The sequence below is a fragment of the Brienomyrus brachyistius genome, chromosome 20 (genome assembly GCF_023856365.1).
Source record: "Brienomyrus brachyistius isolate T26 chromosome 20, BBRACH_0.4, whole genome shotgun sequence".
NCBI classification, from domain to species: Eukaryota; Metazoa; Chordata; class Actinopteri; order Osteoglossiformes; family Mormyridae; genus Brienomyrus; species Brienomyrus brachyistius.
This window is the reverse complement of record NC_064552.1, coordinates 10,333,528-10,351,193: the sequence shown is the minus strand read 5'-3', so window position 1 is coordinate 10,351,193 and position 17,666 is coordinate 10,333,528. Positions and strand designations below refer to the sequence as shown.

General features: G+C 44.4%; 1 protein-coding gene across 3 annotated transcripts in view; it reads right to left on the bottom strand.

Moving 5' to 3' along the window:
• The window catches only part of prkg1b (protein kinase cGMP-dependent 1b), a 105,856-nt gene that overhangs the window by 18,637 nt on the left and 69,553 nt on the right, over window positions 1–17,666 (bottom strand). For 2 of the 3 annotated variants that reach the window (XM_048987484.1, XM_048987483.1), the window contains exons 6-8: window positions 11,412–11,489; window positions 10,356–10,450; window positions 3,088–3,153 (exon numbers count right to left, since the gene is read on the bottom strand). In XM_048987484.1, coding sequence (XP_048843441.1) covers window positions 3,088–3,153; window positions 10,356–10,450; window positions 11,412–11,489 — 239 coding nt within the window. Of the gene's footprint in view, window positions 1–3,087; window positions 3,154–3,810; window positions 3,829–10,355; window positions 10,451–11,411; window positions 11,490–17,666 lie in introns of those variants that run through there. The other variant, XM_048987485.1, reaches the window with a different exon arrangement.

Here is a 17,666-nt window from a genome sequence, read left to right as displayed (position 1 = left end):
ACTCTCATAGCGCGGAGGGGCCCCTGGCTCGCTCTCATAGCGTGGAGGGGCCCCCTGGCTCGCTCTCATAGCGCGGAGGGGCCCCCTGGCTCGCTCTCATAGCGTGGAGGGGCCCCTTAGCTCACTCTCATAGCGTGGAGGGGCCCCTTAGCTCGCCCTCGCAGCACAAGATGGGAGCATCTGCGCATAAATCGGATTTTCAATACTTCTTAATATTTTTGCCTGGAACTGAATGAAGTTAAATGCATATAAGATGCAACGTGAATGTATTACATCAGAGTGCAGTGACCTTAGGACATTTCCATGTATTTCTCATTACTTTAGCAAGCAAAATAAGTTCTGAAGACCATGAATGGTAAGGTTGCGGACGACCCTAGTGTGTCCATCGCCTTTCACATTCAGGAAAGGGGGCTCTGCTGGGAGCGGCATCGCACCATAAGCCACATACCACGGCAGAGTGGAGGCTAGCTTTATCATAAGCCAATGATATGTTTCAAATCAGTGAATGACAGAGGAGGGGCACTTCAGGAGCCAATCAGCTTTCAGGTGAGGCCCCGCCCCTGTATACCTCCTTGACTGTGGTATTGTATGCTGAACCGGTTCATCCACAGTAACTTCAGCATTTCAGCAACGAGGACAGGTCAGGGTGCCTGCAAATGCCCCCCCCCCCTTGCCCCCCCCAATGTGATTTCCCATGTTCTCCTTGCCAGCTGCAGCAGCAGTATCTGTGCCAGCCCAGACTCCAGGGAACAGCCTGCGTATCTCTCTCCGCTGGATGGTCACCCTGTGCTGGTCCACCCACACTCCCACACCCACCCTGTGCATCACCGCGTGCTTTTAGCTGCCATCTCTGAATTCTGCTTCTTAAACACGCTCAGTGAACGCGCGATACTGATGTAATTACCCTTTATTGGCTGCCGTGTACGCTCACTGTCATTAATCTGCTTCTTCGGGATACTTGTGATCATAAATATCAATGGTTTATATGGTGGATTTAAAAATCTGCTAGTGCTTTTGGTATCTAAATCGCTAAATGACAAGGGAAAATTTTAAATGTATTTTAAACTGAATATACACTCATGTACATTTCAATGAGTGCAGCTACCTAATACCAGGACACACATTTTGCTCCAGAACCATTTCAAAAAGGCTGTTTGCAAGCAGGTGCACCTAATAAAATATCCATTGGGTGTACATATGAGTTTATTTTATTTTACCATTCATGTGCTTTAACCATAGATTTAGACATCCTATATTGCTGTCACAGACACATTATTGTCAGCAATATTATTATTTTGGATGTTCTGCTGTTTGTAATATAATTGTAACCAGAACAAGTTGCCCTAGATTCCCTCAGCAAATAAATTTCGTTCAATAATAGCAATGAATTTGGGTTAAGGTGTCCACGGGCCTTGAACAGTTGACAGTGCTGGCAGCCGCTGTAATCCCCCCCGCTCCCGTGACAACGGGGGGGTAAAATACTGCGAATGCCAATCCTATAAAGTCCCTTCACTCATGTATCAAGGCCTTTATCTCGCTTGTCAGGAAGAAAATAAAAATAAAGCGAGCACCGTTAGCCCGTCTACCGCTTAGCAGCGTCCCCCTGACGCGTCCGAGCCGCATTTCTCCCGCTTCCTGCGGATCTTGCGCCCCCATCTGGCCACGAATGAAATGGCAGAGAATCAAGTGTGGCGAGTGACGTCACGAAAACGGTGCGACGGGCCAAAGCAGGGGGTCCCTTAATGAGAGAGGTCGTAAAACTTTCAGCCGTGCTCGGCGATTAAACGGCCGGTTTCCCCGCCGAGTAGCGGGATCGCTTTTTAATGCCGCCATCCAGAACATTTGCGGTCTCCTGCCCACCACAAGCAGCCCATCAATTCACACCCCGCTGTCACACTGCGCGCTTCTTCTTGGAAGCCGTAAGCTGGGGGGATTTATGCAAAAGCGAAGCGAATTTAATGAATCTGTATTTGGACTGCGCAACCTCGGAAACTGGATACGTGCAGTGTTGTAACTTAAAATCGTGTTGCATAACGAAAATGAAGCTCATAACAATCCATGAGAAAAACAATCTTATTTCAAGATTAATTCCTCAAATGAACAATTTAATGCTCAATATTTTAAATTTAGTGTTGGAATAAAATGACATGCATTTAGTTTTCGCCTGAGATGTGCAAAGTTGGGGTAAAATGTATAATTTAATGAATAGTTATGGCTGCATTAAAGGCTTCAATTCCTCTTACACTGAAGAGTGAGATTGGTTCCTCTCAGCCTCACAACAGAGCACAAACTGCTGCATAGATTTCTCCCAATGCAGCCGCTAATGTTGTTAGCTTGAAGGACCTTGATTATACCTCTTATCACTTCACTCTCCTGAGGAGCAAGTATCCGATTAATGCATTTCTGGGATTTTCGCTAAGTCACTGACCTGGAATTTCTAGTGTTGAATCTGACCACTGAATTATTCATTTGAAGAACAAATTGTTAAATATTAATCTTATTTTGCCATGGATTAATTCAAGTTGGCCGACCAAAATCCCACTCATTTGAAGATGACATATTAAGGTTATGTAATTTCGAGTTAGTGGATATAAATTTAATTTGCGCATCCAATGATCCGAAGAGAGTAATACAATTTTAGTTCCCTTAACTTCAGATTCAGATCCCACACCAGGAAACTCAAATGAGGTAAATGAGGGGTAGTATCAGTCTGATAAGCAGATGTGACTTACCAGCGTAATTCATACAATTTAAGGAGGCCCCAAAAGACTGATGTATAAGTCACTGTTTTCGACGTACCTTCACTGATATGATAATTAGTTACTGAACTATAGTTACTTGGGGGGGGGGGGGGACCTCACTAATATTCCACCCAGATAATTGTCCTCAGCTGAAGTTGGGTGCAGCAGTAAATTACTCTTACAATCTTGCGAATTAATAATCCATATTAACCCCAAGATTAATAAGGATTAGTTCCCAACAGATGTTAATGAAACACAGAGGGGTGCATGGTGCTCAACAAGACAAACAGTAAAGCTAAAACACTTTGGCGAGCAACAGTTCGTTCTTAAAGAACAGGTTACTCACTCTCTGTCGATAACCAGGCAAGTGACAGGCTCCGCTGCGATGACATTGGCCGTCCTGATGTCCTCCCTGTGGACAAACCAAGCAGAAAAAGAGGAGGTCATTCTTCCATCATACAATTTCAATTTTGTCATTCAATTTTAATTGAAGAGCATCAGAAATTGTTTGTTTGGATAAAGGCACGATTTCCACAAAGCTGAACTGCTTTTTTTATATAAAAATATATATACACACACACACATACACACACAAAGGTTAGTGACTGCGACAGAAACTACCAGAAACTATCAGCTAATGATAGAATGGATGGAAGATGATGCTTAGCATGATGCAAGATGATGAAACCTTTTCTTCTTGTGACCAATAAGGCATCTCTCTTGGCGTGATGACCATGTTAGGATTCACCGAACGAGTGAAAGTAATAAAAATGTTGTTTAGAAAATAGGAGAATCTTATTGCAAATGACTATCCCTTTCGATGGGAAGCAGTCGACAATGTTACGTCAAAACTCAATTGAGTCTATTATGCTACATGATAATATATAGTTAAAAACCACAGCCTGCATCTTAAATAACTTGAGGCTAGCAAGCTTCTTTAGTTGTATGCAATCCTGTAGCTAAAGTAGTCATCCCTTCTCTAATTTGGAATTAAATAAATCGTTGAGGAGTATTACTCTGTACAGTTGTCTATGTCATCATCTTCAGTAAATTCTGAGCAGGAACCGACCCGGCTGCGGGAGTCTGTGTCGGATTCCGCGGAGTCCATTGGTGACTAGAAGCCCAATCCGGGAAAACTTCCATGAGCTGTGACCACTGTACACTCAGCCTGGCTGCTTTCCTTGCGCGGGTCTGGGGGCAAGACGGATTCTCCGCCCTGCGCTGCCTAAAAGGTTACACGGGCTGGCAGGGGGCCTTGCGGGGACCCGAGAGCAAGCGGGCACACGAGGGCATGCTAAAGTGGAGGGTCCTCGTGAGTCACACATCCACGCGGGCATACCGCGAGGCGGGCACCATCCCCTGGGCGGCAGATCACTCTCACCGGTCGTCACAGCAATCAGAATGAGGCTCTCGCTCAGCTAGGCAGATAAAACCAGCACCTGCTACTCGTGAAAAACGGCCACGTGCCAGGGAAGGGATATTTGCTCTCAACTGCCATCTGCAAAGGATTTCTGGCATGAAGAAAACAACTTGTGTCTTTCAGGAATTAATATATGTTTGTTTGTTATAGGTTAAGATTTAATCTCCGACAAAAAAAAAAAAAATAATAATGTTATCCTTCTAGTTTTGCAAAATGAAATTAATTAGTTTTCAAATGCAATTTCATCTTCCATCAATCTCTAAGGACAGTTTGCAGCTGAAAAGCTAATCAGATAAATTCTTTCCAGGACTGATATTGAATGGGGGCGGTTAGCTTCCCCTCTGCACAGTAAACTCAAATGTCTATTTTATTTCACCGATCCAACACATTGATTTGGTTTCCTTCATGTGCACATGGGTTGACAGCAACGTACATTAAAGTCTATGCTTGAGCACGAGAAATGGGTTTTGCAATTTGTTTTGGCTAGATAAGGAGTCACCAACCTGCTATACATGGAGTTTTTCCCAACCAAATCAGAAAACCCTCACTGCCTTATTAAGTTTGCAGCTAGTTTCCAGTTTGGAATTTAGTGAATGAAACATTTAAAGTGCTGAGGCCTCGTGAAAGACCAAGGGACATGCTGAGGGTTGGTGGGGGGGAGTGGGGGCAATTGGGGGGCGCCTGCCCCCTTTGCATGCCCCCCACACTAGAAAATTTCACTGGTCTATCACCTGCTCCTCGAAAAGTCTCTGCACGGCCCGACACATTAGTACACGTAACATGGATGAATCTTGTTTGGTTTTCATTCAGAAAATCATTCAGAAGAAAACAGCATAAACTATATTCCCTTTGAAGACTGGAAGATGACATGAAACTTCAGGCGCAAGCTGGTCATTTGAATGCCTCCTACACCTGTGATTTTATTATCCAATATAACCTGTATAACCTGTGAGCTGGACATTTTTGCTGTTACCGTTTAAAGTGACTCGGTACTGAGTGATCACCGGACATCAAAATGAATGTACATCAAACCAAATTACAAATCTCTACCCAACGAATGATCATGAACTAAAACATTTTATTGGTCAATCAGCGCTGCTATCGACCACGTACAGAGGCTGCTGCTATTTCTGTGTGCCTGGTCACTGCTGACAAGCGTGAACGTTTCACACCAAAGCCTCCCTCTGGTTATAGTCACTTGGAACTCGTCTGCCTTTTGTTTAGAGCTCACGGCACTCCTTTTGTTGCATTTCTGTAGAGTCCTTTATTCAGCGGCTGAATTTACACATTAAAAATGTCACAATCTACTTTTAGAACAGCTCTCTCACCATGGAAACCAGGGTATACTGCCTTGCCTTGCATTTTAAATAAACCACCCTGAAATGATCTACTTTGCTGCTCATATGAAGCCGATACGCAATAAGCAATGATGAATCGATTTATCGTAATGGGACGCGGGTGACTCCAGGGGAGGACGCCTCGATTGTGTTTCGAGGTTGATCATGAAATGATTAATGGAAAATGCTTTATTTCATTGGTGTCCAACCTGTTTGGCAGAATATACCGAGGGAACCCCCCCAGTCAGCAGTAAAATATACCATAACCACTAAGCTAGAGTAAATGCTGATCTCATCGTTAAAATCGGTTGTGCGCCTGAAGATCCCAGGTTATGTAACTTTTCTGTTTGGAAATCCCGTTTACAAATCATTAATTAGACACAATGGCCTTAGTTAAGGAACAGCTTAATCGGGCGCAAAGGCATAGCAGTGACAGAATTAGCTTTAAGGACTGCGCTGAAAACGTGGGGTGTTTTCTTACCAAAAAGGATATCAGCATCAAAATCTGTAACCAAATCTGTAAGCAACTAATACTGCTGGCACTGGTCCTGATCCTAATGGCTGGGTATTATATACATTCCCTCCTAGTATAGATGCATTGTGAATGATACCAAAGTATCAGCCAGGAAAGCAGATGACCCCAGACTCAGCACCGCGGATGTGCACCATGAATTTAACAGCAGGTCCTCCGTCATGCAACGTCAACTGAAGCACACGCCTCAGACCCCACAAAGGCGAACAGACCCGTGTCTGTCAAAAGAAAGCAGAGCTTGTATGAATTTTACTATGAAGTGAAAACCTCAAATCGGACAGCCTCCATCCAGGACCGAAACCACGATGATGCGATCCCTTCTGACTTAAAGCCAGACCAACATGCTTCGACAACCTCGATGGCCTACGGTGAATAAAATACCTACTGTACACATCTAAGGGAATTTACGGAGTAACAGCAGACAGGAGATAAGGCAGAAACGGCTCGTACCGATAGCTTAATCCAGACAACTGCCTCTTCAAAACCAATCAAAATAACGGTAAATGTTCTCGGAATCAAAAAGGGCAAGGTTGTCAACTGGGTAAAGTAAAAGATAAGAATCTATAAATAAGAACCTGTGATGTCATGGGGACCTTCTCTCCCCTCTACCCACCCCCCACCCCCTACCCCACTAAGAGAGAGAGAACAAGGGAGGCACATCTTTAGCATGGAAATACAATTTTTGTTGCCATATTCCCATCAGAAAAAATACACCACTTTTTAAAAAAGAATAAACAAACAAATAAGTGACAAGTAATTTAATCAGCTGGAGGCAGGGGGAGAGAGCCTTCAGGAGAATCACTGTGGTGCTCTTTCATAAGTCCCTCACACCCCCATCGCCCGAAATGGACCCTTGTTAATCGCTCAGAGAAGAAAAATCACTTTGTAAATATTACGAGCGATAAAAGACGCAGCCTTCGATAAACACGGTAGCCTTCTCGAGGGCCAATTGTTTTGTAAAACATACGCACGCTCAAGATTTCCTTCTCATACAATCTGTGGCGCAGGATCAAAAAGAGATGGAAAAAAAAACCTTTTAAAAAGACAGCACCCCTCAAAATAAACTAGCGAAATATTTAGCATGTTACATTCTGCTGCCTCTAGTACCGTCCTTAGATGAACATCAAAGCAGTCTGTAACAAAGTAGATACCAAGTGGTTATATGAAACATACAGTAAGACGCAATATGTGTCTGATCCTTTATCATAATACTGAAAAAAATAATGAAAAATGGTAATTACACAGAAACCAATAATACTCCTGTCGTTCCTGACACTTCAATTATAGGTTTTCTGTATGTCAATAAACTACTCCAAGGATAAGAAAAGACCCAGAAACACAGTGGATACCATAACAATTAGATAAATGAAATTGTTATTAGGAAATGATAACTGATTAACTAAAGAACTAAGGCAAATATCAGACAAAACTGAAATGTTCATTAAGACCCGGACCTGCAGACCGTTACCCTGCTCTTGTGCTTCTTGCCCTCTCTTATTCCTGTTCTTTTGTTCCTGTTCTTGCCCTTATGTTCCTGTTCTCCTGTTACTGTTCCGGTTCTCCTGTTCTAGCCCTTGTGTTCCTGTTCTCCTGTTCCTGTTCTCCTGTTCCTGTTCTCCTGTTCTGGCCCTTGTGTTCCTGTTCCTGTTCCGGTTCTCCTGTTCTGGTTCTCCTGTTCCGGTTCCTGTGTTCCTGTTCTCCTGTTCTGGCCCCTGTGTTCCTGTTCTCCTGTTCCTGTTCCGGTTCTCCTGTTCCGATTCCTGTGTTCTTGTTCTTCTGTTCCCGTCTCTCTGTCGTTCTTGTTGCATTTCACCACCTCATCACACTATTTTAACCTTTCTGGTAAGTACCTCAGATCCAGTCAGCCTCTAATCCTTTGGCTATGAGAAACACAGTAATGCACCCCACTCCCCCCCCCCACCCCTGTGCTATCAGGGTCATTTCACCTATGTCACACTCTTATCTGAGTAAACCACAAATATGGAGCGGGGGGTGTAATGATTCATGAAACATTGTGGGGTTGACATACAATGTGTGTGTATGTGGGAGACTTAGGACAACAAACCAGAGGTACCATGAAGGGGGGGGGGGAGTTAGGACGAGTCCAAGGGGATCCTGAAGGGCCCTAAAACATAACAAGATTGGTCTGGGTTGGGAGCCCAACATGATATACTTTCATGGGGCCCAAAATCTCTAGCATTGGCCCTCTCTATGTGGTACCTTTTCCAGTGGGAGTGCAGAGGAATGGGAGGTTTTGATGTTTCGTCAAAACCTGCCGGTATCTGCATCACCAGCAGGTGGCGCTGTGCAGTTTCGATGAGCATAAGCTTGGGACTCCCCTGTCCAACACCCTGGGCTAAGGGTATCCAACCCCCCCTCATGCACATCCTCCTTCACATTATAGGCAGTCCCTGGGCAGACTGAATTCAGTGTCCACCTACTCTGCTTCCTGTCTGATAAAAAGACCCCCCCCCCCCCCCCCAAAGAGGTTTCACCTTGGTACGGCCCTTCTTTGCTCTGGCCAATGGCAGCAGGTCTCCACATGTAACCTTCCCATTAGCGCAGGACCGTCTCTGCTTAATTCGAGCCGAAGCTCGGCCCGGTCTCTGCCCGTCTTTGATCTAATGTGGCACAGAGCAAGCAGGGGGCTTCGCCCCCTCAGTCACGCACAGGGGAGACAACTACCATCCCCATTCTGCTCAGCCACAAAACACTGTAAATCGCATCAGTGTGCAACGAGACCGCAGAATAATGCTAAAAGCTTTTATCAGGCTAAGACTAGCACAATTCAGAGTGTTGGCATTTTTATATCTCTACGCATTCTGCATTCGTTTAATCTGTTTGCATGTGCCCATCTGTGTGTGTGCATGTCATATACACACACACACACACACACACGCACACACATATATAGCAATAATCAGGAGCAGTAAAATGGTTTGATTTGGCTTGATTTCTTGTGTTGCCCATTGATCACTGTCTCCGTGCCTCCAGACAGCGCGAGTAATAAGCCCAGCTGACCCCGACTCACCCAGCATCTTTTTGACGGAGGTTTATACAGGGTCAGCTAGATGGGGTACAGAGTCTCAGCCGTTGAGTCAGACTCTCTGCTTTTCTAGCTGAGCTTTCTTGTTATTTCGCCGCGGGTGTCTCGTTCATTTGAAGTGATCTGAAGCTTGTGGTGCGTCATTCAACGGGTTTCAGCCCGACGCCCATGTCTGGAATGTCGTGGGTTCAAATCCCCTGCTAGGCAGAGTGACAGTGATCATATCTCACTTGTATGTCACTTTAGACAAAAAGCATCTGGTAAATAAATAACTGTAAATTAACGTAAGTGACCCAAACCCAGTTCTATGCTGTGGTTTTCTTGCTGCAGTCTCTGGTTTGGTAAAGCCTTCTCTCCTATGGGGCACATACTGACTATATATTTACAGAGTGTGAGCACACATACACAGGAATGCAACTACCACCCACAGGCCAGCAGTGTTAGGTTCGTCGCTTACGCTTCTCTCAACCACAAGGTGTCCCTATAACTCTGTTATCTCTTCTCTCATCTTTGTGCTTTGGTTACCGCCAGTGAGTTACACGTGCAATAAATCTCCAGTGCACAGTCCTCATATATACATGCAGCCAATTTATAAGCAAAACCACATCATGTCTGTCCTAAATCTGACATTAAAGTAGATCTGTTTTGTTTTGTTTTCTGTAGGGCCTGGAAAATAAGCTGTAGCTGGCAATATTTAAGTTGCACTGTGTTTTTTACAACAAAGAAATGCTTTGTTAAATCACCTGTATTGTGAAAATGTTGAACTTTAGTTTTCCTACCACCATGACTTGTAGCAGTGAAGGAAATGGTGTCAGCTATTAAAATGGAGGTGAAAAAAACCTTTTTTACTCATACCGTCATATGAGAATTACTGTCATCGATGTTTCCATTCCGTCATACGTTTTTTCCCAGTGTAATTGGCTCTTTTATCATTAGCTTGTGTTTATTTCGCGTCTATGCTTTTAATTCCTAGCTAACACTGGGACAGGCATAGAAGCCTGAACACAACAGCAATAAGTGAAAACTCAACAGCACAAATTTATACCGTCTGGGACTAATTATGCCCTGAAATTTTCCACTAAATGGCTGCTCGCCTACTGCTTTCTTTATCTCTAGTTCTGCGGTACAAACCCCTCACCCTTTTCAAGGCCTTAAGCAAGATTTAATTAACCAAGTTGTCATATGTCATCTTCCTACCTATTCTGACAGGCTGATCAGATGGGGGGGGTGGCTGGTGCCTATTGGGCCATGAGACCCTGGGGGGCTTAAACACTCTTACCCCTGAAGCGCCTTCTCTCCGAACCAGTCTCCCTTCCCCAGCGCCCGCAGGTAGACCGGATCCTCGTTGGGTGCATCTTCTCGGGTGACATTCACCTGTCAAAGGAAACAATGTCAGGTGTCCCGGAGCATAGCTGCCCACAGTGCAGTGAGGTCAAAGGGGCCATGCAGCTTTATGTGCAAAGTGAATGGCGACTGGGTCAGACAATACAGGCGGGAAATGGATAATAAGGTTTACATGCCATATTTAGGCACACAAACGGGCAGCCGGGTGAATAGCACAGACTCACAGGAAGCTGAGATTTAAGCTTTAGAATTTACCACGGACATTGAAGGAAATAGGATCTTCTTGTGCTAACATGTCATCACCTGTCCATACTCCGTAGTACAAATCGAGCCCAGGGTTGCATTGCGGCAGGGAACAGTCCGGAAGCCCATCACAGGGCGTGCACACAAATACGACAGGCAGTTCAGACATATCAGATGGAGAGAATGAGATGGTGCCGGGAGGAAATTCGTGCACCAAGGGGAGAGCAAGAAACCACAACACACAGCCGGAGGCAGGATTCAACCCCTCAAATATGCTACTTATTGAGTCACAATATTAGCATTATTAATTACCCCAATTACAATTGAAATTGAAATTCAATTGAAATTACAATTCAATACAAATTACAATTACATATTTGCCTTGCTACAGATAATTTTAACCTTACTGTTAAAATGCCATGTGCCATGGCTGAAAACTAGCATAGTTGTAGTAAGGAGTCCCCATGACACAAACCAAAAACATCTATAAGATCTCAGAATACTAGCTGCAGCCTGGGACAGACGTTAACGTCACTCCAGGGTGCTAATTCCACATACAGTATGCTTGCTGTTCATAAATCTCAGCCAATCAGAGCAGGAGGAGGGAGGGTTGTCCTGTTGGCAGAAGAACTGTAATCGAATCTGAAAAGTGTTACCTTGCCCTGCGAGGGCAGGGGACGGAGCCAGCGACCTCCATCATCGTTACTAATGGGTGAGGGTGAGCTGATAGGCCTCGCTGAAATCTCACCTTCCCTTTGCTGATAATGAAGAAGGTATCTCCTCTGGCACCCTGCCGGATAATGTACTCGCCGTCCTCGTAGTGCGTCTGTGGAAAGAGTGGGCACATTACTCCACTCTACTGTCCCAGTAACCAGCATGTTACTCCAGTCATCTTCCATACTTCTAGAAAAGGGTCATGATGAGTCATCGTCATTGACAGGGTGCCAGTCCAGCACAGGACATATCATAATAATAATAATAATAATAATAAAAATAACAATAATAATAATAATAGTGCCATAGCATTGTTTGGCAGGCAGTTGTGTCCACAGCAGGATAAATACCTCGGGTATTTACAGAAGAAAACCATGTCTAGCTTGCCCTCAGTTACACCAACAAGGCCTCCTGGGAATTTGATCCTAAACTTCTCTGATGCAACCCCTCTTCCCAAGCCAATGATGCTGCCTGCTGCAATAACTGCAAAACTCAGGCAGACCGCAATAATAACTATTGCTGCTAAACACATTAAAGGAAAATTCCACCTTGAGTTCATTTTCCTGTAACCGAGTAATTTTCTCCGAAAGAAATTGCATTACGTGGCACTCGAGCAAGTTTTTGTTTTCTGAAAAGACTCACCAGAAGACATTTCTGTTTCCAATTTGTGTTGGAGGGCAGAAATTAAGCACCTTGTAAAACCGTAGGCAGGTTATTTTCTGTGAATGACTGACTTCTGTTCAGCTTTCCAGAATCGAACCCCTACACCAGCACAAAGCCTCATTCCTATGGCACTTCCTGAGGATTGTGCAAAAAGGTTCTCCAGTACACAAGAGATTACGGTACCTGAAATGCTTGTTAAGATCACACATACAATTCAGGCCAGATCTGGGCTCGGGACAAAATGACTTGACACACAATCCCTCCTGGATCCCCCCTCTCCCCGGGCCAGGGTCTGGGACAACTTCCTCAGCTGTCCCCCTGAGACGGCAGGGCTGTACCACACCTCCAAGCTATACGGCATGCTAACATTTGCTAACGCGAATATTTAGCATTTAGCTAATCACAGATTAGCTATGGAGCATCTACATTTTATCAGTGGCATAGAGCTTTTCAAGACGGGGCTGTTGGTGTGCCAGTTGCGCAATTAGGTCTGCCTGCCTGCGAGGCATGCTAGATCCTAGTACTTACAATTTCTAGCAGTCGGGGAGCAGTAAAACCAGGGCATACTCCATAAATGCACACGACTCATCCAACAACAGACAAGTGCGCCTACTCCTTTTCAGATGTTCATATCGTCCATGCTATTTAGTCTGTAATGGCTCTGCCCAAATACATATACTTTCTGTCCACCTATCTTCCATAACTGGTAAACCATGAGGTTCCATTGCAAACCTTGAGCTTATGCCAGGAAGCACAGGGTACAAAGCTGGGGACAAGATGCTAGCCCATTGTAGAGTACACACTCACACATACTCAGGTAATATGGGCAATTTAGGGCCACCAATTATCCTATTGAGGTGACTCTGGGCTGTGAGAAGAATGAGTGCCTGTTGTAAACCCACTAAAGGACAGGTAGATCATAGAAACTCAGACGCAAAGGCAGAGCAGGAATCAAACCCATACCAGTGCTAGCTGTACCGCCACTATACTTCCATGAATACATTATAATTTTCACATGCGAGCTCAGTCTGTGGTATAAAATTTGTTTTCGCATGAGCCACAAAACACAAGCAGTGATATCAAGAAGTAACAGCTAGGTTCAGATTTTAAAAGTGGGGCATCAATTTTGTCTGTGAATGTTGTTCCTGAAAATGGTTTTAAGTTATTCACATTGATTGTTTTTGAAAACGAATTTTTCTGAATGCTATGAAAATTGAAATGGAAATTGCTCTAAGCTAAGACTTTCTTGTTTGTCATATAAAGGAAATTAAATAAGATAATTTGATATGATTGTCAGGAGTCAAAATCAAATACACATTAATGGTAGGTGATGTCGAAGAAGAGAATAACTGAAATATAAAACATTTTCCCACATTTTCATTTTGTTTTGCTTGGTGTCTATAAACTAAACGAAGGACAGCAGGGGGGACGGGAAGGTCTGTTCACAAAGTATGACGCTAAACGTGAAAAGCGGAGTTCGAACGAGGTATATATTTCATCATGGAGCAGAGCAGTTTTTAGTGGGATTGAGAATGACACAGCAGGAACAAAGAGTGAAAAACGAAAAGTGAGGAGAAGGATGATCAGCTTTCATGGGACCGTGTGTACAAGCGTAGGGTTAGGGTTAGGATTAGGGTTAGGATTAGGATTAGGGTTAGGGTTAGGCCATGTGGGGAGTTCGTACCATAAACGGCTGCAAAATCAGACAGACAGACAGATGTAAACATGCAAATAAATTATATACAGCCGACTTTATTTGGCTGCAAAGTCCTCACAAGCAGAATATTATCAAAGTTCATAAATTGTGTTATTCTGAGACAAAAATATAACATTAATTCAATTCTTTGTTCCTTGACAACACATTTTATAATCATGCCATTATCAAATACATGCAGACTTGACATAATCTTCATAATTACATATTTCATGATTACTATATAATCTTGCACAAGTGTACCAATAAAAATAAGTAAAATGCAGCGGATTTAATCTTTTAACAACCTACATTTTATATATCTGTTACAATTTCTTCAGGCTGTTTAACTCTTCAGTCCCAGCCTTTCACATTTTACTAATAAGTAACCTGTGTGTTAAAGTAAGACAGGCCTGTGTTGGTAGGACTGCATGTGTTAACCTGTCACTAGTCATGTTCTTGTTGTCCCAAATTAAACCAACAGATTCACTCATTGACAAGCTGGGCGTTTACGTCTTTGCTCCCTTTGTTTTGTACAGTGAACCAGCCATGAAGTTCAGCCCAGTGCTGTTAAACACTGAGCAGCAGTGCCAAACGTACAAGTAATGCACTTGTAACTAACAAAAATAAAGAAATGTTCATGGGAGGTTATAAAACTCTATTATTGAGTGAAAACATCCAAAAGGGATTAGTGAAAAAAAAACATTTGGAAATACACAGGAAAAATATACACATGCACTTCAGAAATCAATTCACCTCCACTTTCAGATTAATCAGCGACTGTTGACAGTGCTCCGACTGTAAGGACGCCGCTGTCAGGTTCCAGAGGAAGTTGTTAGGAAATGCCAAAGTCCTGGCACTAACCTAACATGAAATCGAGCGGAGGAAATAGGGCTATTGATTTATAAGAGGGGGCACCTCTGAGGGGGCGCGGAAACATCCCGTCCAATGTCTGACATTTATTAGCTGAGGATGAATGAACGAATAAACAAATCGCTACCTATTCGTTGGACATCTAAGCCAGAACACTATTGTTCTTGAACATATCACGTAATCTTTCCGTTTTCTCACTGTACCATAAACATGAGGATGTACAGTTAAGAAAGAAGCAATTCATTATTCATTCATCTTCTATACCTCTTGTCCTATACAGGGTTGAGGAATCTGTCCTAGAAATTTTGGGAACAAGGCAGGGAACAACTCAGGATGGGGCACCAACCCATCACAGGGAACAAGGCAGGGAACAACCCAGGATGGGACGCCAACCCATCGCAAGGCACAAGGCAGGGAATAACCCAGGATGGGGCACCAACCCATCACAGGGCACAAGGCAGGGAACAACCCAGGATGGGGCACCAACCCATCACAGGGAACAAGGCAGGGAACAACCCAGGATGGGGCACCAACCCATCACAAGTAACAAACAGAATGTCATAGAGCTGGGGTGAGAAATCAAACCTGTGTTTTCAGAGGTGTGAGGCGACCACGCTAAGTATTACATCATCATGCCACCTGTACGTAAATAAGAATAATAATAGTCAAATAATCTACCAGTGTGCTCATATTGTTCCTCATAATTTCCGACAGATCTTAAACTGAACTTATAACAGGCCTTTTAAGTACATTGTAGATGACCTCCCTACATTCCGTTAGCTACATCTGAAGGCCCTCCTTGGCGTGGTTGTTCACAGGTTTGGCGTAAACAGCCTCAGTGAGGCCTTAGGGAATCCTTCAGCAAGCGGATTCTCACGTCGACCTCGGAAGCAAACGGCTGCAGACAGTCGAGTCTCTCGAGTGTTACCCCTGGGATATTTTTTTTTTTGTTCCCTCTTTGCCCCCGGTCACATTTCACAGAGCGGGGCCGTTTCTCGCCCTTGTCTCAGGGCCATCCCAGCCAAAGAGGGTGACACCGGCTCCACCATTCAGAGGCGGGAAAAACAGGAAACATGAGCGAGGTCGCCATGACCAAAGCGCTGACATTTCCGAAGATGAACAGGAAAGTCCTGCAGCTTTCCTGTGACGCCGGAATAAAACCACTGCCAGGTCTGAGGGACCGGCTGGGCAGAAGCCTGACCACGGGGGCAGAAGAGCATGTGAGAACTCGCTCTCAAACAATAGCAAGAATTGTGTCAAAATCTCATGAATAACGAGAAACTGTATCTCTCTCCCCATCATAAATGTTTAGCGAGACCCATTCATGAGATAAAAGATGAAACTCACCAACGTTCCAAATCAGCTGGAAAATACCACATTCAGTTTCATTATCTAATGTCCCTACAATTTGGTGAGAAATACAATTGCCGTTTAAAAAAGAAGTTATTCAGAGACGAGCTTTACATAAGAGGATAACGGCAATACTTGTAAAAGGGGTGCAATATCACAAAATTAATTTTTTAAATGAATGCTACCGATACTTAATCTGAAATAGATAAATACAAATGCATGCAAATTCATATCCCTGCATATCCCAGTAAAGCAAAGTAACAAAAATTATGATTAAATCAATCTATCTGCCTCAGCCCCCCCCATTAACACACAATACCTCATCGTCATAAATATCTCAGTGTACTTCTTGTATTGTAATGTACAAACATCCATCCATCCATTTTCCAAACCGCTTACCCTACTGGGTCGCGGGGGGTCCGGAGCTTATCCTGGAAGCAATGGGCACGAGGCAGGGAACAACCCAGGATGGGGGGCCAGCCCATCGCAGGGCACACTCACAAATTCACTCAATTTAGCAACTCCAATCAGCCTCAGCATGTTTTTGGATCGTGGGGGGAAACCGGAGTACCCGGAGGAAACCCCACGACGACATGGGGAGAACATGCAAACTCCACACACATGTAACCCAGGCAGAGACTCGAACCCGGGTCCCAGCGGTGTGAGGCAACAGTGCTAACCACTGCACCACCATGCCACCCCCATGTACAAACATTGATTCCAATATTCCTTGCACTGCACTCTTGCACACTGAATATATCGACTGCACTGTGTAAGATGATTGTCTTGTCTTAACAGTGTTTGTATCTATGTGGGGAACATGCATGGCCAATAAAGCTGATTCTGGTTGATCAATCAATCTGTTGATCTATTGGTCGTTCTGTCTATCACAATAATAATAAATACATATAGCTAAATCGCACAAAGCAGGCTAACGACGCAGGTGGTGTGGCTTTCATGCTACTAAATCGTCCAGCTGAAGCCGATGTCTGTGCCTCATTGATTGGCACCAGCTGCTCTCAGCTCTCGCTCTCCTTAATTATTAATAAGGTAGACTTAACATCTGTTAGCTGGATGGCTGACTGCAATAAGTCAGCCTTCTGGAACCCCCCTCCCACCAAAAAAAACTCCCTTACACTGGCCCCCCCTCAGTCACCCGCACCGCCGAATGGAAAAATGTGAACTTTTGACACGCGGCTCTTCATTCTGCTCGGAGCAGTGTGGGAACCTCCGCCCACCTCTTGACAGGCCCCAGATGTCGTGGAGCAGAAACAATCGAGACCTTCCCGGCTCGACTTAAGTGCCCGTAGCGGGACACGCGGTTTTGGGCATCAGCTGCACACTCTGCTCTTTATTCAGCCCGAACTCGGCGCATCTCAGCCCCACACCCTGTCCCACGTCCGCTACACGTGCTCCGCTCATAAACAGCTTCGGCTCACCGCATTGTTTTTTTAGCCGTTAGCTCTTTATGCGTGGCTAAATCTGCCAGGGAGGCCGGAAAACATGGCGGGCCCTCTGCCACCTTTTCCCGCAGCTCATTTCATTGTTATCTTCTGTGCTCTGAATGTTTATGAAATGATAGAGCGAGATGCTTCCTTTGGCCTCAGAAAATGTCACTTCCATAAGTACGATAAGTGAAGCCAGTGGCGGTGATGGCGGGACAAGCCGGTGTTTTCAGCCGCAGTGTCGGATGAGGAATGAGGTCATCGC